Source organism: Protopterus annectens, chromosome 2.part0, assembly GCF_019279795.1.
Source record: "Protopterus annectens isolate FY-2018-M chromosome 2.part0, PAN1.0, whole genome shotgun sequence".
NCBI lineage: Eukaryota > Metazoa > Chordata > Ceratodontiformes > Protopteridae > Protopterus > Protopterus annectens.
Window position 1 is genome coordinate 898,128,529 of NC_056728.1, and position 26,069 is coordinate 898,154,597.

The 26,069-nt window shown below is 43.1% G+C and overlaps 1 protein-coding gene across 1 annotated transcript in view; it reads left to right on the forward strand.

Moving 5' to 3' along the window:
• RIC1 (RIC1 homolog, RAB6A GEF complex partner 1) overlaps window positions 1–26,069 on the forward strand; it is a 2,584,659-nt gene that overhangs the window by 1,517,429 nt on the left and 1,041,161 nt on the right. Inside the window, exon 17 of the mRNA XM_044061149.1 lies at window positions 18,738–18,876. Within this exon, the coding sequence (XP_043917084.1) occupies window positions 18,738–18,876 (139 nt within the window). The remainder of the gene's footprint in view (window positions 1–18,737; window positions 18,877–26,069) is intronic.

Sequence of the window (26,069 nt, forward strand, 5' to 3'; positions counted from 1 at the left end):
TATTTAATTTTTAAGTAAAAGTATTCCACCATCTGCTCTGTTGCCTGATTGTCAGCAAAATTGATTTGTATGTCAATGAGAATGTTGTACAAACCTTTTGAACTTGTAGGAACAAAAATATCCTTAGTCTAGGTTTTTGTTATAACTATGTCAAAATGTCCAGGTAAAAGTCAGGCTTCAAAATGACTCCACTACTTAGTCAGATTTTCCCTGAATACAGTGAGAAAGTGGAGGTAATATGAATTTTTGCTGACATAAATGGTATTGTACCCTTAAACATGCAGAAATTGACAATTCGAGGAAAATTGTTACATCCTAAGGCTGTAACTCCTGATTTGGCTCATGATGCAGTAATTAATAAAATATTTTCCCTTTTTAAAGCACCATGGAAAATGTGGAAGAAGAACCTATAGACACCATGTGACAGCTAGAAGTGGGTGTGAGGGAAAGTAAGACTGTGACACTCGCATAGGATTTCAGAAGTAAAACCATGAGAAGGGAGTTGGCATAGAAACTTCAAAAGGAGACATAATTTGGTTATAACTAGGCAGTGAAAGGATCCTGTCTGTTATCAGAAAAATGCTTCAGTGCTAGAGCAACAGAAATCCCAAACTATGAGAGAGATCAGTATTTCTTTAAACATCTTTATTACATTATCACTTAAGTAGGCATCCATATATTAACTAGAAAATAAAACAATCTCTTATTTTTTCCATTTGCATACATCATACATAACATGCCTTTCTCTTTTGTAATTATCGTCAGTCCAGCATTACAAAAATGGCTGAATTCCTGCCTTCTCTTAAAACCTTACTTCTCCTTTTCTTCTTGAACATTATTCTGCATGAATTGTTCCTAGAATTGCTATGCATTTCTGAGTAATTTGCTCCTTCCCTTTTCCACAAGTCCATCATCAATTTCTTTTAACTCTTTTGTAATATTCACTACTTCACATAGTTAGTTTAGACTTTGCATCCAACAGAATTAAACTTAATAAGGACTTAGTGTGTCTAGGTATTCAGATCCTGTGTCTATTTGACAGTGTACTCTGTAGGGAATTTTTAAAATATGCCATGTCATTAGACTACCAAGACACATGTTCTCAGTTATTTCTTTCTTCCCCATCATACTTCAACAATTGCTGTCCACAGGAGGAAAAATTCTATGAAGTTATCTTAGAGTAGAAAAATACCTATACAGACATTTCCAAGCAAAGATCCTAAACCTTCTGTACTTTGTTGCATACTTGAGATCCATACATATGTCCTCCCATTGTTCTCTTGTAAATTTATTTTCCAATGTCTCTTCCCACACTTTTCTAAACTCCTCTGATTGATTCTTATAGCTATTGTGTGATGTTTTACATGCCGTACTAATTATCCCTTTTTTAACAGCAATTGATTCAATAAATTCAACTAAAAACCCCACCAGAGTACATCTTTCACTTGATTCCTCTATCCCTTTCTCTTTGCCTGCACTCTGATATCAATCTCTTGAAGGGAAGGCAGTCTCAGGCCTGCAGTCCAAACATCATCTTGGCCTTATCCCACTGTTGGTTCCTTTGCTAATTTTGTCCAGTAAATTACAACCCCTCTTGCTTATTTTCTGCATTCCTACTTGTCATTTCTATTGGCAAAATCTTCTTTCTCCATTCTCGTGTTGGTTTAGTTATTGGATGCTTTCTGCTACTTTATGAATATCATTCTGTATGGTTATTATTACTCTGCATTAGAATCTGCATCCAAGCTCCCAACTCTTTATTTCTTGAACTACCCCCCTTCATCATCATGCTTTTCCATTTTGAATTATAACCTTCTACTTGTGTTATGTATACGAGCCTTAACTGTGTAGCTCTAAAATATCCCTTCAAATCAGGTAATTTTATACCACCTTGTTCTGTTGGAAGGATTAACTTATCATACTAAACTCTTGACTCTTCCTTTCCCAGATAAATTCCTTCATATCTCTATTAATTGTCCACAACTTCTCCTCTGCTTGATTAAAATATGCCTGACCGGTAGAGAAAATTAAAGGGGCTAAAACATTTTCACTGCTTCTGTCTTACTATCTGTATTCATAAACAAGGACTTCCAGTTCTCACTTTTTGTATTATCTTTTATTTAGTCTCTCCCCACCTATCCTTAGCTACTGTAACAGAAGCCTTTTTCACTCCGTACTCCCAGAAACTTCATCTTATTGTCTGTCCATAAATATTGGTATTGCTGAACCAATTTGTGTGTAATTTATGGCTATAGCCTTTGTTTTATCTTCATTAATTTTATGTCTTGAAAAAACTTGGAACTGTTTCAGAATGTTCAACAACACTGGGATGCCCTTTCTGGATTTAGCAGTTACAAAATAATATCACCTGCAAATAGTCAACCAATCTTGATTACCATGCCATTTATATCCTTGCATTTCTAAGTCATTTATTTTCTTTAAATACAAAGCAAACAAAGGGGCCAATAGGACACCCCTGATTCCTCTGTTCAAACACAAAATATCATGGAAGAATCCTCCCACTTCAGTTTGTTGCCTCCAACAACTTTGCCATTTCTTCAGCTAGTGTGGACATAAACACTTTATAATTATGGTTTAAAATTGTAATGGGTCTGTATAAAGCTGAGTCTGATGGAACTTTAGTATCCTTGGATAAAATAGCCACCACATTTTTCTTCCAAGATGTTGCTTCCCCTTCTTTTAAAATACTGTTAAACAAAATCTTCCAGGTCTTTATCACTTTCTTCCTTCCTAACATCCAAACATTCACAGGAATACTACTGGTTTCTGGAGACTTTCCTGAAGTTTGATTATACATCACCATGTTTATCTCATCCCCTACTGTCCTGTTAATTGTTCATCTACCTCTAAACTTGGCTAATTTAGTCTTCCATAAGTATTTCCATTTGAGCTGTTTCTTAATCTCCATATTTCTCTGCTCTTTACAAATTTTCTTAAAATTTTTGAAATGCATCTAAAACCCCTACAGGATCTCTGATTATTTTTCTTGTTATAGGCTCCCTAAGTTTGACAACAACCCTTTCTACTACCAAAGTCATTGTGATCTGGAGTTATCACAAAAATAGTTGTGTAACCGCAGTCTTTCTAAACTCATACTTATTACCCAGAAGCTCCCTTATTTCTTTTTAGCACTCTGCATTTGCACCTCTTCTTGTTCTGTGAGGCAACACTTATTCTGCAGTATTTTAACCTTTGTCAGCTTGTCTTAAGTAATTCCTATTACTTCTTAACCATGTCTCTTTCCTTTTTATTACTACCCTGCTTTTAAAGACCATTTTCATTTTATCCTACTCACTAGCTATAACTTAAGATATTTCTATTTTCCCTAAGAATGGTCTAATAATTTCTAGTACCCATTCCTTAAATGCCAGTCTTTTTAATAGGTTGGTGGGGAAAGCACCAGAATCTCATTTTTATCTTTGTTTCAGATCGTGCACCAATAAAAAACAGTTATTGGATGAGTAATGAAGCTTTCAATTAAATGTAAATGTTCCTGTGAAGTATAATTTCTAGCTAGTTTAGCCCAGTTATTTTACTTGGGGAATAATATGTAAATTTGTTTGAGTTCCTACTACTGAATTCACATCTCACATACCAAATATTCCCCTTCTAGGTCCCCTGATCCTCACTATTGCAAATCAACTTTCAGTCCCCAACTATAGGTAATATTCCCTGCTAAAACCTGTTTATTTCTCCCAAAGTTTTCTTAAGATCTATTGAAGCAGATTTTGGTGGAATATAAATACAAACCAGTGTAATCCTCCTTCCTTGCAAATTGCCACTGTTGGAGCCTGTTTAGCAGTTAGTATTTTTACTCCCTTATTTCTGTGTTCCTGGTGTTCTGCTGAATATCCATCCTTAAATCCTTTTGTTGTCAAATTCACATGCTCATTTTTTTCCAAATGTGTGTCCTACAGCATTGCTATTTGCACTCTGTATCGCTTACTATAATTCAATACTCTCTCCTTTTTCTGTATACTTCTAAGGCCATTTATGTTCTAAGGTAGTATGGTTAGTGTAGCCACTATAATAAAAAGTTGTTGTTCCCACCTGTTATACAGAACAGTTTTTTGACTGTGTATTTCCAACTTTTGTGTTACATGCACACACTAATGTGTTGCACGCTGATGCTTAGTAGAAGTGTTTCTTCTCATCTTCATTTGGGCCTATGTCACATTTTTCAAGACGCTTTGTTTTAATGAAAACCCACAAACAAAAAACTAAATGTATTTTCAAAACATCCCCCTCCACTATTAACTTAGAACTTAAACACAAAACTATATATGTCTTCAAAAAAAAAAAAAAAAAAAAAGAGTTGTGTATTTACCATAACTTGGGATCTGTGCTATCCAGTGTCATTGTTCATCACGGATGGGTCTTGGATCTGACCTTGGATCCAAGCTGACTAAATGAGCCACAGCTCCTGAGCTCGAGCTCCTCCCCTCCCAGGTCTCCTGTTACCCATAATCCTCAGATTGAGTTTGTTAGATAAATATCAGGACAGTGACACTGTCCACACCCAGGAACAGCAGAACCAAACACACCATTACTCAATGAATTCCCTGGTCACCAGAATAAGGGGGATGGAGGGTGGGAACATGATGAATAATGACACTGGATAGCACAGATTCCAAGATGTCCTTCAAGGATGCATCTGCAGTCATCACATATGGGTTGTCCTGCCTCAGGCAGCCCTTCGGTCGGCCAGATTCCAAAGTCTGGGTCTGGCCTCGGCTGATGTCGCACTTTCCCCGACGTCAGAGCGCCTGGGGTATAAAAGCATCAGCCGACGCCATGTTCGTCAGTCTTTCTTGCCGCGTGGTGCCCGAAGCAGAAGCAGTTCGCAAGTGCCGGTCGGTCAGCTCCTGTGATTCAGCTACCGAAGACTTCGAAAAAGCTAAGTACCCCGTTGGGGACTCTTTCTTGCCTCAGCCGATGTCAGATAAAGTTAATAATTGTTTAACCTGTGGGAAACAAATACCTCATAAGGATTTCCACTCTTACTGCCTCCCCTGCCTAGGCCCAGACCACGACGTCTCGGCCTGTTCAGCCTGTGCTTCCTTCAACCGACAAACTCTTAGACGTCGGTCGGAGTTTGCAGAGGAGTTTTTTGGGGCTAGTTTTGCTTATAAAATGCCGTCGGAGTCTCCGACTTCGCATTTAGTCAAAAAACGGAAGGACAAGGACCGACACACGTGGGCCGCGGTTTCGGCTGAAACCTCGGTCAGGCCTACCGCGAGTGTCTCGGTCTCAGCTGAAACCGAGTCCTTAGTACTTCCTACTACCGAAACCACACAACCAACTACCTCGGCCCTGGAGGCCCCGGCCGAGTCGGTCATTGAATTACCTACTGATACCGGTGTCCAGGAACCTTCCGACACCATTACTTTAGATAAGTCTACTCCTGCACGTGGTGTAGCCAGACCCCCTGCTTCCATGTCCATTAAGGCTTTCTCTAGGGCTAAGGCTGCTAAACTTTCTAAGGCTTTACCTCCCAGAGTTACCTCTCAGAGACTTTCTTCTAGCTCTCAGATTCTTACCCTAGCAGAGGATCTGATTTCATTAATTAGAAGCTCCCAACCTCATCCGGACAGGGGCTCTCAACCACCTCCAGACAAAAGGCCCAGGGTTGAGCCCTCTGATCCACAGTCCTCAGATGAGTCCACGGATGGCTCTGCTCTATCAGACCACCAGGAGGAGGCTTATTCGGCCTACGAGGATTCTGATGCTGAAGAATCTATTCCCTCGGCCTCCCCTCCTGAAGAGTTTTCATTTGGAGAAACATTACACACTATGAGAGAACACTTTCAATGGCAGGGTCAGGAATTCTCTGATTCCAAAAAGAGATTAAGGACCTTTTTTACATTTACCTCAGCACAGGCCCTTAGCTATACCTCCTGTTTTGAATGTAATTGATGATGTTTACTCAGATGCTTGTACTGCCCCTGACTCTCTCCCTCCGGCTCCTGCCAAACCTGATAGGTACTACAGGGTCCCAGACTCTCATTTTCACCTGTACAAGGCCTACTCTGCTGACCCAGAAACTATTTCCCAGGGCCCTAAAGGGGTTGCAGCTGCCACTGCTAAAAATCCTCTACCCTCTGAAAGGGAGTCCAGAGCATTAGAGAGATGGGGTAAGAAAGTGTATACTTCTGCAACTCTTTCCATGAGGGCATTAAACTGTCAATTCCATATGATACAGTATCAAGAGTATTTACTAGATGAATTGCATAAGAAACTGTCCTCTTCTGAACCCCTTGATCGTAAATCCCTTCAGGATCTGGTGCATAACTCTCAGCAGGTTAGTAACCATTTCTTGCAGTGTGGTTATGATGCATTGGAAGCTTCATGTAGATCAGCTATGACAGGTGCAGTTATACGTAGGCATGCCTGGCTGAAGGAACAATCTCTGCCAGACCATGTTAAAGCTAAGCTTTTGGATGCTCCTATGGAAAAGCAAAAATTATTTGGTTCCACGGCTCAAGAGGTTTTAAAGAAATTTGAAAAAAATGCAAAATCTGTGCAAACAGTTAAAGACTTTCTGCGAGTCCAACCACCAAGATTCAGCAGAAATTGGCCTACTAAGAATTGGTCTTTTCCGGACTCAGACAGATCTCAGAGGCAGGAATAGACGTGCCAGAGGTAGAGGGCAAGCTAGAGGCTCCTACAGAGGCAGTGAAGTGGCAGCCTCCCAACCAGAGAGGTAGTGCAGGAACTACAACTGCAGCACCAGGACAGACTCAATGACTTTATTTTGACTCCGCCGACCAGGGCTCAATTAGAAGCACCTCTGGGCGGAAAGCTTTCTTTATTCTCAAAAAATTGGCACAGCATTACAGGGGACACATGGACACTACAAATAATAGACAAAGGATACAGATTCCATTTCCACTCATTGCCAAAAAGAAAAGGCATGCCAAACCTGCCACAAAATCAGAGGGCAAAGGCTTTGAAGCAAATTACCAACTTAATGCAAATGAAAGCCATAGAAAAGGTACCTGTTTCAGAACAAGGCCAGGGATTTTACTCAAGATTATTCCTTGTTCCAAGAAAAGAAAATCAATGGAGGCCTATTCTCGACTTGTCCGCACTGAATACGTACCTCATTGTGCCAAAATTCAAAATGCTGACTTTACAGCAATTCCTTCCCATGCTGGGCAAGTGGTCTTGGCAGGTGACTCTAGACCTCAAGGAGGAATACCTGCATGTCCCTATTCGACAAAGCTGCAGAAGACACCTCAGATTTCTTGCAGGGTCAGAGCATTATCAATTCTCAGCATTGCCCTTTGGCTTATCTACTGCGCCCAGAGTATTCATGAAATGCCTGGCATCAGTAATTGCACACTGCAGACTTCAGGGGATTCAAATCTACCCTTATCTGGACGACTGCCTAATACAAGCGGACAGCAAGCAAACTTTGTTAAAGGACTTGGACTATGCCATTCACCTGTTACAGGCCTTGGGATATACAGTCAACATCCACAAATCAAGACTGGTTCCACCCCAAAGAATAACTTTTCTGGGTGCGGATGTAGACACAACCACCCAGATGGCTTTTCTCACAGAAGAAAAACAAGAACAGCTACCAGTTTACTTTCAGAATCTCACAAGACAAACTCAGATGACTGCAAGGAAAATCCTGCAGGCCCTGTGTTACATGGCATATTGCATTCTTCTGATTCCACAAGCAAGGCTTCATATGAGGAAATTACAATGGTACCTAAGAAGTTTATGGACTCAGCACAGTCACAGCTTAGAAGCTCTGATTCCACTCATTCCTTGCCTTCAAAAGGAATTCCAGTGATGGGCTCAAGCCTGCCAGTCGAACAGCGGGCTGCCCTTCAGCAAGCCAAGAGCCAACCAAACCATCACCACGGACGCTTCAGACCAAGGCTGGGGAGCGCACATGGAGGACAGATGTATACAAGGGCTATGGTCACAAAGAGAGCTGCACATGCACATAAGCCAAAAGGAATTGCTGGCAGTGATACACGCAGTCGAGGCCTTCAAACCTTTCCTTCAGCAAGGCCACCTGCTCATAAGGACAGACAACACCACAGTTATGTGGTACATAAACAAGCAAGGAGGCACCCATTCCTACCCTCTTTACAGACTGACAGTGAACCTATGGGAACTGGCATTGAAACTCAACATACAGCTACAGTCCCACTTCGTGCCAGGGAAAGACAATACACTGGCAGACAGCTTAAGCAGAACTGCCATGGATGCACACGAATGGATGCTGCACCCAGACATCTTCTCACAAATCACACAATCATGGGGAAGGCCGGAAATAGACCTGTTTGCTTCCCCCCTAAATCATCAACTGAAGAAATTCTGCTCAAGGACATACCACCCACAAGCTTGGAAAGTGGACGCTCTCTCTTTCAGCTGGAAAGCTCTAACAGTGTATGCTTTCCCACCTCTTCCACTAATGACCAAGGTCCTACTGAAGATCAGGACAGAACAGCCCAGAGTAATCCTGATAGCCCCAAACTGGCCAAGACAGCACTGGTACCCACTGTTAAAGAGCTTGTCACAGACGAAACCATGGCCTCTCCCCTTATGGCCACTCCTACTGATGCAGCACAATTTCAGGACTCTACACTCCAACCTGAAAACCTTGCAGCTAACTGCCTGGAGAATACCATGACTCCTCCTCAGGATAACCTATCCCAGAGAGTGAAGGATATTATTATGGAAGCTCGCCGACCTTCCACAAGGAAGGCATACACAGCAAAATGGAAAAGATTTCATACCTGGAACACAGCAAAGGGCCTAGATGTGACTGTGATGAATATGGCATATATACTGGAATATTTGGCAGAATTGTCCCACAGTGGCCTGTCTTACTCTTCCATCAAGATACATGCCTCAGCAATCTCAGCAGAATACAATCTAAATCCACCTGTTTTCTCTCACCCTCTACTAAGACAGTTTCTAAGAGGAATCAAAAACATTAATCCTCCAAGGAAACCACCTCTACCTACTTGGGACCTGAATTTCGTGTTGGAAAAACTAACACTTCCTCCGTTCGAACCAGCAGCATCGGCAGATGTACAGTTTTTGTCTTGGAAAACTGCCTTCCTTCTGGCCATAACCACAGCAAGAAGAGTATCTGAGCTACAAGCTTTAATGGCGGTGCAGCCATTCCTTATCTTTCATCAGGACAGAGTTTCTTTGAGGACCAGTCCTACATTCATGCCAAAGGTGGTATCCAGGGTATCTTTGAACCAAGCTATTCACTTTCCTACATTCTTCCCACAGCCACAAAATAAAGGGGAGAGACTTCTGCACACCCTGGACATACACAGACAACTTCGCTACTACTTGGACAGAACTAAAAGTTACAGAAAGACTGACCAGTTGTTTGTAGCATATGCTGCTGGGGTACAAGGAAAAGCAATTTCCAAACAAACAATTTCCAAATGGATAGGAAATTGCATTCGTTTTTGTTACTCCTTTCATGGAAAGACTGTGCCAGCTAACATTGGACCTCATTCCACGAGAGCCACAGCCACCACCACAGCCTTCCTAAGAGGGGTGGCTACCAAGGACATTTTAGAAGCTGCTACATGGAGCTCCGTGCATACATTTGCCAAGCATTACAATTTGCCTTTATACTCCAGATCCAGAGCAGGTTTTGCTACGGCAGTCCTGCAGGGTATCTTAACTACACCATCCTTCATTTAGTACCTCCACCCCCAGTTTGGCTATGGTATTCTACCCATATGTGATGACTGCAGATGCATCCTTGAAGGACATAGTACAGTTTTGTACCTACCATAAATGTAGATGTCCGATAGGTATGCATCTGCAGTCAGATTTACCCTCCCTCCTACCCCTCTGTGGTATTCCTAGGGTGCTTACACCCCTCTTTTAGCTAGCTGGGGGAATCTATTATGGTGTATTTGTTTGTATATACATGTATATGTATATATATATATATATATATATATATATATATATATATATATATATATATATATATATTTTTTTTTTTTTTGCAAATGTTTGGAATTTTATTGCATTTATCCAAATTTAGCCTTCCTAGAGGGCACCTGGCATCTGGGGCAAGTAAAACTGAGGAACATGGCGTCGGCTGATGCTTTTATACCCCAGGCGCTCTGACGTCGGGGAAAGTGCGACATCAGCCGAGGCCAGACCCAGACTTTGGAATCCGGCCGACCGAAGGGCTGCCTGAGGCAGGACAACCCATATGTGATGACTGCAGATGCATACCTATCGGACATCTACATTTATGGTAGGTACAAAACTGTACTTTATGGTAAGTACATAACTCTCTATCTGATGCAGTCTGTGTCATTATTGATCACAGATGGGTCAGAGTCCCCAACTATCCAAAACCCCGGGAGGTCTCAAGGAAGGACATGTTGGAGCACAGAATAACCAAACGAGGCCCTACCCCTGGATACCAAATCCAACTTGTAATGTGTTACAAAGGTGTGGGGGTTTGACCAAGTGGCAGCAGCACAAATGTCATCCAAAGAAATCCTGGCCCAGAATGCCGAAGAGGTAACCAGCGACCTGGTAGAATGAGCTTTAATAGGGTTGGGCAGATCCCTCTGATTGTTTTCAAAAATGTGAGCTATACAGGAAGCTATTCAATGTGAAATTGACACTTTGGAAATGACCCTGCCTTTCCTGGCCTGAGAGAAGGCTACGAACAGCTGATATGACTTTCAAAAATCCTCAGTCCTCTTCAAATAGAAACATAACTGCCTATGTACATTCAGGCAATGTAGTTGACACTCTCCTCTGTTCAAAAAATTGTGAAAAAAAGACGGGAAGCTGAATAGACTGATTTAGGTTAGTTTCCAAAGCTACGTTAGGATTGAATGAAGGACTGGTTCTGAGAGCAACTGTGTATCCTCGTTGAAAAGTCGTTAAGAGAGACTTAATGCAAAGAGCCTGCAATTCAGAAACCCTCTTGGCAGAAGTAATAGCCACTAAAAAGGCCATCTTCCAAGACAGAAACTTAATATCACACTTTGTGGCTGGCTCGAAAGGAGGCTGTGTCAGGGACTGCAGCATCAAAGTAAGATCCCAAGGCGGGGATGGATCTTTGACTGGAGGCCTGAGCAAGAACACCCCCTTAAGAAAGGCCTTACAGAGCCTAGAAGAAAACATAGGACTATCACTTAGTGCAAGTTAGAAATAGCCACCAGTTGAAGCTTAGTCATCGAGAAGCTCACTCCTTGTTGGAACAGAGAGGAAAGGAATCACAGAATGTCTGAAACCCAAGCGGAAAAGGGATCAATGTCCTGCTGACAAGCCCAAAGAGAGAGAACTTCTTCCATTTGCTGGAATAAACCTTTTTAGTAGAAGGTTTCTGAGATGCCAAAATTATGTCCTTCACCAGAGAAGGCAACTTAACCAGACTGACAATCATTGGAACAGTGGAGATACCAAGCTGTCAGCCTCAGGAATATCAGGTCAGGAAGAGGAAGTTCCCATGGATGGGAGATGAGATCCTGAACTGGATCTAACATCCAAGGTGGATATTTTAGATGAGACCAGAGGAAGGAGAACGACATCTGACAAGGCCAGAAGGGGCAATGAGGATGAGGTGAGCCTTCAGATGATGGGCTGTCTGTAAAACTTTGGAATTGAGGGGCATTGGGTATAGAGGAATCCCGGCAGCCAGTCGTGAATCAGAGCATCCCTGGGTGACTCTCCTGGTGGGAGTGATCAGTGCAAAGTATTTGCTGCATTTGTGATTTTCTGGGGATGCAGACAGATTGCAGCATGGAAGACCCCATCAGTCAAAAAATCTGGCTTGCCACTAACTGTTTCAGGGACCACTAGTGGGGACTCAGGATAGACCTGCTGAGCTTGTCTGCCAGCATGTTATAATCACCGGGGATATGTGTTGCAAGAAGAAAGCATCTGGAGGACATCACCCATTCCCACACTGTCATGGCCTCTCTCTACACAGTGGGTATGATCATGTCTCTACCTGCTTGTTGATGTACCAGACTACCGCCATGTTGTCTGTCTGAATTGCTACAGTCCCAAGAGGGAAAAAGACCCAGAAAGCTTGCAACGATAGTAGGACCGCTCTCATCTCGAGGACGTTGATGTGCAACTTGGTCTCCAAGGAGGGCCACGCACCTTGGATCACAACCTTCCCTGAAAATGCCCCACACCCCAACAGGGAAGCATTCGTGGTTGCCATGGCTTGGGGTTGCGGGAGACAAAAAGGTCTCTCTAGCAGAAGATCCTCTGTCTGGAGCCACCAATCTAAGTGATGCCAGCAGACTCAAGATATTTGGATTGGCATGGACATACAGTGAAGACGAGCTGACCACTGTACCGTCAGGGTCCATTGAAGCACCCGCATGTGATATCTGATGAGGGGAACCAATTGAGTAACCACTGCCATCGACCCAAGGGCTTGAAGAATTAGGTGGGCAGGGACACTGTCCCAATCCAGGAGGAGGAGTGCTTGCTCCCGGATCATGTCTACCCTGTACAGGGAAAGTGCTGCAGTTTCTGACACCATGTCCAGAAGAACTCCTATGAATTCCAGCCTCTGACACGGAGTAAGGTGAGACCTGGGAAGGTTGACAGTAATTCCCAGATTGCGAAACAGACTTAGAGCGAAGTCTGTGGGTAGAGAGGAGATGCTGTGTGAAAGCTGTGAGGGACAAGTAATCCAGGTACGGGAAGACCTGAAAACCCAGCAGCCGGAGATGAGCTGTTACCACTGCCATACATTTGGTGAACACCCAGGGGTTGAAGGTGAGACCGAAGGGCAGGGCTGTGAACTGATAATGTTTCCCCCCAGCCAGAGGTGCAGGAATCTACTGGAGCGCCTGTCAATTTTTATGTGATAGTATGCATCCTCGAGATCTATTGAGCACATCGTCATCCTTGCTCAGAAGTGGAAGGATGGACTAAACAGTGACCATCCAGAACTTTGACTTCTTGACCAATAAATTCAACTTGCTGAGGTCTAGAAAGCAGGTCCCTGTTTTTTTTTGGGCACTAAAAAGAAGCAAGAGTTAAGTACCAGATCTGTGTTCTCCTGTTTTGTAGGATGTCTTGCACCTCAGTGAGAGCTAACTCCCTTTGGTGGGGTGAGACATCTGGGAGTGACTTTTGGATTGGAGGGGGGTGATTGAAGGGTGTAAAGTATCCCCTGGACACAATGTTTAGCACCCACTTGTTTGAGGTAATAGCAGCCCTAGTGAGGTAGATCAAGAAGATATGACCCCGATGGCCTCCAGGGTCAGGCAGTTCGGCAGTGCTTCAGGAGCACTGTGGTGGCTTCTCTGAAAAGGGTTCTTGGAAGCCCCGATTCTGTGGACCTCCTCTGCCTCTGGGACAGCATCTGACATCAGATCCCCTTCCCGAGTCAGAAGAGGAGGATTCCTGAGGAGTATCTTGGAGGGAAGACTGCTTCCTGTGGAACCATAGCTTTTTACTACCCCTCTGAGTCTTGGAGAAGGAACATTGGAGAGTAGAAAACTTGATCCCTACTGCGGACAAGGTCTTTCCCTCTTGCTCACTGTGGGTTAGTGTTTCCTTGAATGAAGGACCAAAGAGAGTATATCCATCAAATGGGGCATTGGTAAAGGGTGCCTTGAAGTTGTCCGCAAACCCACAAAAGTGAAGCCAGGCATGATGCCTAAGGGCAATGCCTGTACCCGCTGCTTGTGAGGTGGCATTGATCGCTTTTGAGATCAACCTCATCAAGGCATTAGCAATGGAAGTGAGAGTAGAGAGCTTCAGAGAAACCATTTTAAGGTTATCTAAGGCAGCAACTCTGAAAAGGAAGAGGAAAAGTACCCGATACTAAACCTTTTTGCAGCCATGTGAAATGTGCCATATAATTCATAGTCCTCAGTCCGGAAGTAGATGAGGTGTACACATGCTTACCAAAATATTCAGTATTCTGCAACTTTCTGTTAGGGGGATGGACCGTAGAGCTCCATTCCACGTGCTTTTTCTTGGTATCTGCAACAGCCACAATAGCATCTACAGGGGCATCCTTACTCCAGAAAAGTTTGTCTTTAGGAGGACTGAGAAACTTATCTGCCCTCTTGGGGACAAGTTTGACTGTTTCCGGCTCCTTCCATGCCCTGCTGACAATGAGCTGGACTAGCTCATTCACAGGGGGAGACACCCAAGGGGAAAATGGGCCCACCCCGAATGCCTTCAGGAACACTGATTCTTCTGAGGACAGTGTGGGGGAAGACCAACCACCCTGCTCTTTCAGGATCTCAAATATGTCTCCAAAGTACACCTCCTTGTATGGTAGTCTGGGTGACCCATTCCCTTCCTCGAAATCTGTGTCCTCCATGAAGGACTCTCGAGGGGAGTCCAGGTGCCTCCTCTGGCACATCTTCTGAGAAGGCTCCTCCAGCATGGGCTGTGAGGAGGACTCAGAGGAGGATGGGTACCCCTATGGGGGTAATGCCCTTCTGAAGGTGACCTCAGACCAATGATGAAGATTCGCCACCCAAGACGGAACTAGGCAGGGGGGGGGTTGGTCCAGAGCTGACCAATAGGAGATGGTCCTCTCTATCACCGCTCTATCGCCCGGAAGGCAGATGGACTGGAAGAAGCCCCACTATCCTCCCCGCCAATAGCAATGAACTGGAGTAGGAGAGGAGACCCCGGCGCAGTACCGACATCCCTGGATGATATCTGTCCTGAGCTATCCAAGGCAGAAGTCCCCAAGGGAAGGAAACAATCCAAAAACTCCAGACCAGAACCCCCCCCCGGCAGCCCCTGGGCACCTCTCGGGTGCAAGGCAATGCCAGCCCTGAGAGCAAGAGGGTGGACCCAGCCAGGGACCCAGGTGGCGTGGGAGCACTACCCGACACCAACAGCATCTCCTTAAGCAAGCTCTGACCCAGGGGCACTAAGCTTACAGGAGTCTGACTGAAGGAGAGGAGTTCTGATGTGGGTGAAGAGCCCCTCGGCAAGTGGCAGGGGACAGAAGCAAGCTTAGTTCTGTTTGGGCTTTGAGAAAGCTCCTCATCATCTGGTCCATTGGTCCATATCAGACTGGAGCACACTACTAGTAGACTGGAAGGAAACTGAAGAATGGCCTGAATGAGTAGAATGTCTGCAGTCCCTAGAGGAGGACCTACTAGATTTTCTCAGGTCCAAGGTTCTGGAAGTGGCTGGGAGATCATTAATAATAACTGGCTCCGAGGGAGCCGGCAGATTGAAAGGCCAAGTTGGATCCGAGCGTACTAAGGGCCCCGTGGATGCATCCGACAAGGTCATAGTAACTGAGGGGGATTTTGATCCAGTCAGATCCGAGAACCTCAGAGTCTGCGAGGATTTGGATCCGGCTGGGGTAGCCGAGTCTCTAGGAGCCAAAGACCCCGGGCCGATGTCCCTGAGGTTGGACTCAGGTCTGTGGCACAGGGATCCAAGAGCCTTGGCCATTTAGCAGTAAATCCGAAGGGGCTTTGGAGGGAAAGCCCAAGACCAAGGGGACCCCTTTTAACAAGCCTTTTAATGAGCAGTTTGTTTTTACAGTTTAGGAGAGCCCTAGGATTGAACCTTGTGCAGGTATCGCATTCAGTCTCTAAGTGGTCCTCACCTAAACAGTAGACATACTCCTCATGCATGTCGGCAGGTGCTAACTTCTGACTGCATGAGGAGTAATGTCTAAAACTGGAGGGTTTGTCAGCTGTGACCCAAACAAAAATATAAACCCTGCAGCACAAACACACTAGGGAAAAAAGAAGGAAAAGTAAAGAAGAGAAAGGGTGGGAAAAACTCTAATGGTGGCCGGCCAGCAAACAACTAAAGGAGGGGTGCAAACCTTATTTATTTATTTGCCTTTCTTTATCAGGGTGATCCAGCTGGGCCAGAAGTGCTCATTTTCAGTGGAGTCCTGGGGAGAAAAGCTCCACATACAAGACATTTCACATAAAATGTAGAATTTACATTAATAAAATTAATAAAAACATTTATTTAGTACATATTATTGGCAACTTCTACAATTGGTGAAAAAAATGTACATAAGTAATCATTCTCAAATCAAAGATATTATACAAGCAGTACAGAGTATATACATGAGAACATTCCATATGAGTAGTTATCAACTAGCAAAATTTATATACAGCACTTCATGCAGTGGGTGCAAAGCAGATATAGAAGTTAATTAGAGACTAGGTACTTAAACTTTTCACATGTTTAGGAGTTGTAATAGCTGAGCGATAGGCTATGAGTCCTGTTGCGGAAATCCGCAAAGTCTGTGGATATTTTTGCAGATATAAGTGGTGGTATGATATTAAGGTAGGCTGAGAGAGTACCTAAATGTCTCACCTGGTTCAATGGTAGGTCTATAAGGGTTAGGAAGAGAAGGAAGTAGACGGAGAGATCAGTGGTAGGACAGTGAGAGTTAATAGAAGAGGGAAGTGGACAGGATGGAGAGTCAGAGTAAGTAAAAAGACAGGTGGATGTGAAAGGAGGATGCCAGAGTAGTAGAGTGGGGGTGAGAATAGTTGTGATAGTTGAAGTTAGGTTATATGAGATGTAGTGGTAGCACGTGTGCACAGCCAAGATGAGGAAAGGTGTTGTTTCCAGAGATGAGGGGTACTGAAGGTGGATCTAAGTGTTGGGAGTAGAGAGTTCCAAAGTTTTGCAATGGTAAAGGAATAAAGCATTTGGTCAGCTGAAAGTTTGGATAGCGGAAACTACTGCTAAACTAAAGAAAACTATAGGAAACTAACTTATTGAAAGAAAGGAGAGAAAGAGAGAGAAAATTCAAAAGGATACCCAAAAAGGCAGTTATCTAACCAACGAAGCTCAAGCTGCAGGAACACGTCTGTTTACTAATCACAGCAAACGAGGTCTGAGGTTATGGGTAACAGGAGTCCTGGGAGGGGGAGGATCTCCAGCTCAGGAGCTGTTGCTCACTTTGCCGTCTCGGATCCGAGGTCAGATCCAAGACCCATCTGTGATCAATAATGACACAGATAGCATCAGTTATGAAGTTTAACCCTCCAAATAGGAAATATTGCCCTCATATCAACAGCTGCACCCACAGGCATTGCATAATCTAAAATTATAGTTGCCCATGTTAAAGTACATGCTACAGACTGTGTTACCACTTGCACTGATTGCTATCTGTTATTTTATGTCATGTTAAGGAAAATTGAAATGGATATGGTGAAAGACAAGGGCTTAGATGACCAATAGGAAGAGAGAGTGGTGGTAAGAACACAACTGGAATAGACAGAGGCTATAAAAATGATCTGTACCCTCTACTAAGAGATAAGTGAAGCATTTCCTTGGACAAAAAGTATGTTCCAAATTTTGTAACCTTTTTGTCGTTTGACAGCATTCATAAGGCAGAAATCCCATATTAAGGGGAATAGGTCCTTTGAGGCAGATAGATCTTTTAATGAGCTCTGACGGATCCCTTAGTCCCGAACCTGTTCTAATAGCTCCTAATTTTACTAAGGAGATTATTTTGTATACTTGCATGTTAAAAGTAGATGTGAGGGACAGTGCCATCCCAAGACATTCAAAGTGAAAAGCATCATGTGTGCTACATTATCAGGAAGCTGAGGAGTGCAGAAAGGAGTTGCTCTGTGATTGAAAGAAAGCATCTTCTAGTGAAGTAGTTCTGTTACGCCTTGAATTGATATTAGGCAGGCACATCGCCAAACTGATGACAATATAAAATCATGCCTGTGGGCAGTATCCTTGCAGTCTTTTCAGTTTATGGTGACCCACTAGCCAACCTAGCTGGTTGAAATGTTGATGGAATGTCCAGAGCCTACAACCCATTGTTAAGATTTGCAAACCCTAGGTTTTGCTCTGGTGGGAGGGGCCAAATGTAACATGCTGGCTCTACGAAAAGGTCATATGGCTTTAAAATTTGTGTTGCATTATGTGGGAGCATTAACATGACTAGGTAGCAAACCAGCACTTGTGTTAGGAAGATGGTAAACAAGATCTTAATAGTGTTTTGTAAAGGAGGTTGTCTGAAAGCAGAAGACTACAGAATTTGTTTCTCACTGATGGATCATCTGGAGGAGGACTCTGGGTGTGTGGAGAAATCCCATATGGTGCTACTTGTGGTCTTTCCTGCACCTACTTCTTTGATCTGAAAGATGGACCTGGGAGAGGTCTGCAGTCTTAGACTTGACTTGGGTCCTGGGAGAGAGGTCTACAGCTGTCAACTTCCATTGTGATACAAGACCTCCTATTTCCTGAAGGATTATGTATAGACTCAACTCTGCTCCTGAAAAGTAACTAAGGTACTGTTCATTTTTATTCTAAAGCCATTTAGTTTGTTTTGAAGCTGTAAAGCCAAGTGGGTTGATATTTTGGTTTGTGGAATAATGAACAAATCTGAATTTTTATCTACTTTCTGTCTCTCGCATCTTCATGGACTTGCAGAATGTACCTGTGCTTGAACTCCCTGATAGAATTATGTTGCACTTTTAAACACTTTCATTGTGAGTGCAGGCTGTTCTAGCTTCAAAGTAAGTCAAGGCTACTTGTCTCATTTATAGCTTTTGTTGTTTTATCTGTTGTCCCTGCAGAAAAATTCCCCCGTTAGAGTAAAGTTTAATTTTATTTTTTTCAGACTTGTAACTTGTGGCCATCATACTTAGAAATGTAAATTGTTGCATAGATGAAAACAGATTAGTTTAGTTTGGAGAATGAGAACTTGTCTTGATGTTTTACAGTTTGATTTTTTTTTCTCTTAGTACCAGCCCTGTCGCCAATATCCAGCTTCTTCAGGAAGTATCTATGTCTCGGTATATCCCACACTCTAGTCTTGTAGTATCTGTTACATTAACCTCGGTGAGAACAGAGACTGGCATCTCTCTTAAAATGCCACAGCAGGTACATTACAATCATTCCCATTGTCTGTTTCTCACTTATGAATATTGTTGCAGAAAAATGCTGCTTAATTGAATGCCAGTGTATTTTATTTGTAATATGGTTTTATTGTGATCATTTTAGATCATACTGGTTTTATTTATAGAATACAGATGTGTTTCTTAAAAACCTCCTGCAGGTTTATCAGTCCTAACAAGTACTAATGTGTAACACTCCTCTGAGGATGAACTGTACTTGTATTAAGTGATCTCTAAAGTAACTGCCACATAGAGTAAGACTGTCATGTGTCTTTACGATATACCTTTATGGTAGGTTACATGGAGTTATCTGCATTCATGTAGTACATAAAGGAATAGCCACTGGGTAAAGACCAGTTATATATAGTGCAGGAGCAACTGAAAGTGACTGCTGTACACATTCTGCTTGTCCTTTGGATTTAGTACTCTGTGATGCATTTTTTGCCAACTTGCTCTTTTATGTTAATCATTCGCAGTCCTGCAGTAGAATATAGGTGTATCCTGCCAAGGACATGGCAGCCAGACAGCTTCCATGAGCTTTGATCCCCTCCCACGCTACCACTTTGGTTGCTCCTATAGGGTAATCCCTTTTTGGAGGGAGCCATATAAGCACCTAGCGTGACTAAAATTCTTCAGCACTTTTTTCCTGCCTCTTGCAGATGCAGCTCCAAGGCTTCTCAGGAAACAGTCAGCTTAAAGCTTCATTCTGGACAGATAAGTCTCACTTTAACTTTTTTTGACAGAAATGAGGTATGTCTCTTTAAGGACACTGCCCTTAAGTGATATCAGTAGACATTCTTCGAAATACAGCTATTTACTAGGAACTATTTTCTGCACTTACCTGTGTGTTGAAGATTTTGTGACTTAAGGACAACTTTGTGACTTAAATTATTAATCTTTGTCGATCAGAAAGCTTATTTAATTCAGCTGAAGCATTTTTTTGAGGGAGGTAAATTAATACGGAGTGTTTCTAGAATGTTTCATGACCCTAGGTTCTTTCCTTATACATTGTCTGCTCCCTTTAAAGAACAAAACAAACAAACGGTGCTTCCTGCTATCAGACACCTGAGAGAGATGGCAGGAGGGGACTAATGGAAATCCTGGAAAGATACTTTTCCAAAAAAGGGTCAGGTGCCCTGTTCAAAATGACTATTCCAGAAACTAGGTCACCTTCCCTATCTCAGGATCTCTTTCCTTTTTTACAGAATCTGACCTTTTGGCAACAAATTGTTTTCGAAAATGGGCTTTAAAGATGATTTATAAGGGTTACAGTTGGCAAAGCTCTCCTGCTCCTTTCAAGGGGATCCATCTCCCTCCTCCCTTCCAGTCAAACAGAATTGTTTCTTCAAGTGCTTCAATATGTTAAATGCAGGAATTGTAGAGCATGTTCCTGCAGATCAAATAGGAGAGGGTTTTTGTTACAGAATGTTTCTACTTCCAAAGAAGAAGCACTCTGAGACTAGTTTTGGATCTTTCTTTTCTTGGTCTTTTGGTAATGATTCCAAAATTCAAGGTCTTGATCCTTCAAAGAGTTTTTGCTCTGATCCAGCATCAGAGTTGTATATTAATGTTAGACCTCAAAGATACTTACCATCACATTTCAGTAACAAGCAACTTCAAGAGATTTCTAAGATTTTGTGTGTCTGGGTCACATTGTCAGTTCCCTGCATTACCCTTTGTGTTTCCAGCTGCACCAAGAGTGTTTAGAAAATTGCCTAACCACAGCTAGGGCCCACTGCAGATTGCAGGGCATCCACGTTTTTCCTTATTTAGACAACATCCTTATTTGTGCAGCATTTTCCCAGTTGTCAGGACTCCATAACAAAGGTATCTTTCCTCCTAGAGCATCTGGGGTTTCAGATAAATATGCAAAAAATCCACCCTAACTCCATAACACAGGATTGTGATGCTAGGTACCTGATATACACATTGTCTCAAAAGGCTTTCCTTCTTCAAAAGCAGGTTTATATCTGGACCGTCTTCCTGAACTTTTCTCCATTCACAACCTATTGCCAGGCCTCATGGCTTCTATTAATTATCATGATCCCCTTTGCTAGGTTACATATGAGAAAGATTCAGTGGTACCTGAAAAACAGGTAGACCCAGCATTCTCATCCCCTGGAGTCTCAGATTCCAATTATGGGCTTAATCAAATCAGAACAGCATTGGTGAAGGGGTCTAAAGGCTCACAATCCAGATTTCCCTATTTTGCATGCATTCCAATGCAACCTGTATTAATAGATTCCTCAGATTTTGCTTTGAGAGCAGTTTCAATGGGGGTAAAGAGAAAGGACTCTGGGTCATTTTAGACTGATCAAAGAAATGTTGGTTGTGATCCATGTCATAAAGTCTCTGCATCATCTCTTGGACCCAGGTCCCCTACAGATTATTACAGACAACACCATGATGATTTGGTACATAAACAGGGTCCACCAGGTCATACCTGTCACTCGTCTTGTGTAGCTAGTTAAGATGAAGAGGCTTGAGTGTTCGTTTATATACTTTTATTACATACAAACACATCAGGATGAATAACAGTAGCATAAAATATAAATGAACGAACTGACTGACTACTACACATACATACACATTTAAACTTCTACAGCTCACTGCAAAATGGCAGTCTTGCTTGCACGTGCTCAGTATTTATGTACACGTACCAGCTCACTGGAAAGCTTCTTAAAGGTACATATACACTCTGATCTGTATCTTCCCTCTTTACTGAGCTGTCTTGCAATGATAATGACATTTGAATAGGCATGCAAATTATACAGTCAATAATGAATAAACAACATTCATGTACAAGTTGTCATGTGTCTGGAACAAGGTCTGGGAATGCGACCTGATCTTGTAATGTAGCAGTTAGAACTGGGTTATAAACAGGGATAGTCATCGGTGAATGATCTGCTTTAGGACTTGGGGATATTCTCAGGAAAAGGGATATTTTCTGGAATGTCCTCTGGAACTGGAACATTGGATAAGTTGCTTTGAGAACTAGAGTCTTTATCACAGGCAAGATACTGCAATACTAGCTCGAACAGCAGTACTAAATGTTTCCAATTCACTCTAAATTCTACTCCTTTGATTCCACAATGTACGATCTCAGCTCGGACACGAACTTTTCACGACTGTAATCCGATCAAAACCTTTTGCTGTTTGCATCCTCACTATCCCCTTCTTGTGATGGATTGAACGGTTTGCTGGTCTTATCGTAATAGGACTTCTGTGGCAAACACTTTTTCAGGTGTTGAGCTTTTACTGCTTTGTTCTTAGCACATGGAACCAACAAATTGCTACTGACTGGTAATGTGGTTCTAGTTTGTGTCGACATAAGTCACTGGGCAGGTGAACCAAGATGATTATTGCGAGGAAGAAAAACAGTATTGTCTCTTAACTTCTCTAATAACTGCTTTGCACTTTGAACTGCAAGTTCTGCCAAACCATTTGACTGTAGGTGCTCAGGGCTACTTGTAACATGAATAAAGTCCCACTCTTCAGCAAATCTCTTTTACTGCTGGCTTGTGAATGGTGCACTTTGTTAGAAATAACTTTCTGCGGACTACCATGGACAGAAAAGTGTCTCTTCAACTTAGTAATGACAGTACTGGACATGAGATTAGGAAGTAGGTCCTTCTTGAACCAATTTGAATAAGAGTTTACTCATACCAAGTAATGCTGACCATTCCATTTGAGAATGTCTGTAGTTTCTGTCAAACAAGGTAGTTCAGGACTCTGGTTTAGCTGAAGTGGTTCTTTCTGTTGATGTGGTTTAGTACTATTACAAACAGAACAAGATGAAAGTGCTCTCTCAATATCTCTTGTCATAGAAGACCAAAATACGCATCCTCTCACCCTTCTTTTGGTAGAATCATTTCCTGGGTGGCCACAATGGAAGATGTTAATATACTCTTGTTGCAAGGATTTTTGACAGTCTGTTTTGGACCTTTCACGATGATACCATTGTCAGATAAAATCTCATCTTTGTAAGGAAAATGTTGTTGCACTTCTAGTGGTGAACAAGATTGCTTTGATGGTCATCCTTGACTGATAAAGTTGTTGAGCTTCTGGAAAACTGGATCTGAAGCTGTACGAGATGTTCATCGTGTTTCACTGTTGCAGTCATGACTGTAGGGTTCTCCCCTGCCAGCAGGCAGTCCTCGATCGGCCAGAATCCCAAAGTCTGGGTCCGGCGTCGGCTGCTCAACCACGCTCCCTGACGTCAGAGCGCCAGGAGTACAAAACTGACAGCTGACGCCATGTTCTCCAGTCTTTCTTGCTGTGCGGTGATAGCAGTTCGCAAGTGCCGGTCGGCTGACTCCTGACAATTTTTTATAAACGTACTTCAGTCCGAAGACTTTCTTCTCCTACTCTAAGCTAAGTACCCCATTGGGGAAACTTTTTTCTTGCTCCAGTCCGATGTCAGAAAAAGTTAATAATTGTATTTCATGTGGGAAGCAAATACCTCATAAGGATTTTCATTCTTACTGTATTCCTTGCTTAGGCCCTGACCACGACGTAGCTAGTTGTCGGTTTTGTGCTAGATTCAATCAACGTACGTACGATTTTGCATTTCATTACTTCGGTAGGCGTTTTAATTACAAAATGTCGTCTGATACGGTTCCAGCTACTGGAGTTCACAAACGACGCAAGGATAAAGACAGGCCTCCGAGGTCCAAATCCGACGATGTTGTGCAAGCAGAGCCAGCTTCAGGTTCGGCCGTCGTCAGTGAGGCGATTTTGCAGCCCCTGTCGGCCATTTCGGATCCGATAGCCGAAACGGACTCCCACGAGGAGCCAACTAGGCCATTGAATATTTCTGTTGCAGGACCTTCGGACAATGCTCCTTCGGATGGGTCCAGAGCCGCTGTGCAGGTACCGGCTTCCGAAGGGGTTTTCAGGCCTACTCAGCTTCTAATAAAGGCAAAGCCAAAGACTCCTTCCAAATCAAGGACTGCAGCCCAGGCCTCTTCTGATCCGGCACCCAAGTCTCAGAAACAGTTACTTAAGATGGTGGAGGACTTACTATGATTAGGGGTTGACATCCCCCTCCAGATAAAAGGCCAAGGCAGGAAGTGTATTATGACTCCTCTGATCAGGCTTATGTTTCTTCAGTTTCTTCTTCTGACCAGGAATATTCTTTCCCTCCTTATAAGGATTCTGATGCTGAGGAATCCATTCCTTCAGCTCCTCCCCCTGAGGATTTCTCTTTTGGGGAAACTTTGCATGAAATGAGGGAACATTTTCACTGGGAAGGACAGGAGTATTCGGAATCTAAGAAAAGACTAAGGGATTTTCTTCTTCTTCCCCAACATAGACCCCTGGCTATTCCTCCTATTTTGGATATTGTGGATGATGCTTTTTCGGAGGCTAACTTAACTCCTGACTCTTTTCCTCCAGCTCCTGTTGAGCCAGACAGATTTTATAGGGTTCCTGATTCCCACCAGTTTTTATACAAGAACCCTACTGCTGATCCTGAAACCATTTCTCAGGGCCCCAAGGGGGTTAAGGCCGCTTCTGCTAAAAAACCCATTCCCACTGAGAAGGATTCCAGATCTTTAGAAAGATGGAGCAAAAAAGTGTATACTTCAGCTACTTTATTTATTAGGGCTTTAAACTGTCAATTTCATATGCTGAAATACCAGCAATTCCTTCTGTCTGTTTTGAAACAAAAGCTAACTTCCATTTCCGCCTGTGCAGATGATAAGGAATTACTTGACTTAATGCATGCCACTGAACAAGTTGGGAAGCATGGTTTACACTGGGGATTTGATGCCTTAGAGGCTTCTTGTAGGGCTGCTGCCTCTGGTACAGTCATTAGAAGGCATGCTTGGTTAAAGGAACAAAACTTGCCAGATCAAGTAAAAGCTAAGTTATTGGATGCTCCTGTTCAGCATAATGTTTTGTTTGGATCTAAGGCTGAAGACATGATTAAGAAGATGGAGGACAAGGCAAAGTCCATGCAAACGGTTTAGGATTTCTTACAAGTACAGCCACCCAGATTTAGTAGGAATTGGCTTACTAAAAATTGGTCCTTTCCCAATTCAGACAGGCCTCAGAGGGGCAGATACAGACGCTCCCGAGAAAGGCCTCAAACGCAAACCTCTTGTAGACCAAGACAGTGGACTGCTTCCACCCCTAGGGGAGGAGAGGACAGGCTGCAAGCTCATAGAAAACAGGCTCAATGACTCCCTCTGTTGGGCTGCAGGAACTTCTTGCCTGGAAGCCCCTCTCGGACGAAAACTTTCTCTTTTTCACCTAAATTGGACTCGTATAACCCAAGACAAGTGGGTTCTGGATGTGGTTTCCAGAGGTTACAAATTCCATTTTCATACTCTACCAAGACCAAGCGGATGGCCAGATCTACCAAAACATCAATGGTTAGAGGCCTTAAACCAGGTGGAAGCCCTCTTGGCTATGAAAGCCATAGAACTGGTTCCACTTTCAGAAATGGGACAAGGTTTTACTCAAGGCTCTTTCTAGTCCCCAGAAAGCAAAATTCATGGAGACCCATTCTGGATCTGTCAGTCTTAAACACTTTTCTCGAAATACCAAACTTCAAGATGCTTACTCTACAGCAGCTACTCCCAATGCTGACCAAAAATGCATGGATGGTAACTTTGGATTTAAAGGAGGCTTATTTACACATTCCCATCAGGCAGGAGTGCAGAAAATACCTCAGGTTCAAGGCTGGATCGAGGCATTATCAATTCTCTGCACTGCCCTTTGGATTGTCTACTGCGCCCAGGGTCTTCACCAAGTGCCTGGCTCCAGTAGTAGCTTATTGCAGACTCGAGGGAATTCAAATTTACCCTTATCTGGACGATTGTCTTATTCAGGTAGACAGCAAGGATGTCTTACTCCAGCATCTAGAATTTGTTCAGAAACTTCTCAAGTTCCTGGGATTCACTGTCAACATAAAAAAGTCAAATTTGACACCCTCGCAACAGATAACTTTTCTGGGTGCTCTTCTAAACACAACAACCCAGATGGCATTTCTGACATACGAAAAACAATTACAGCTGGCTTCAACTTTCAAAACCTTGGCAACATTAACTCAGCTATCTGCAAGGAAATTCCTGCAGGCTTTGGGTTACATGGCCTCCTGCATCCTTCTCGTACCATATGCAAGACTACATACGAGGAAAATACAGTAGTACCTAAAAAGTGTATGGTCTCAGC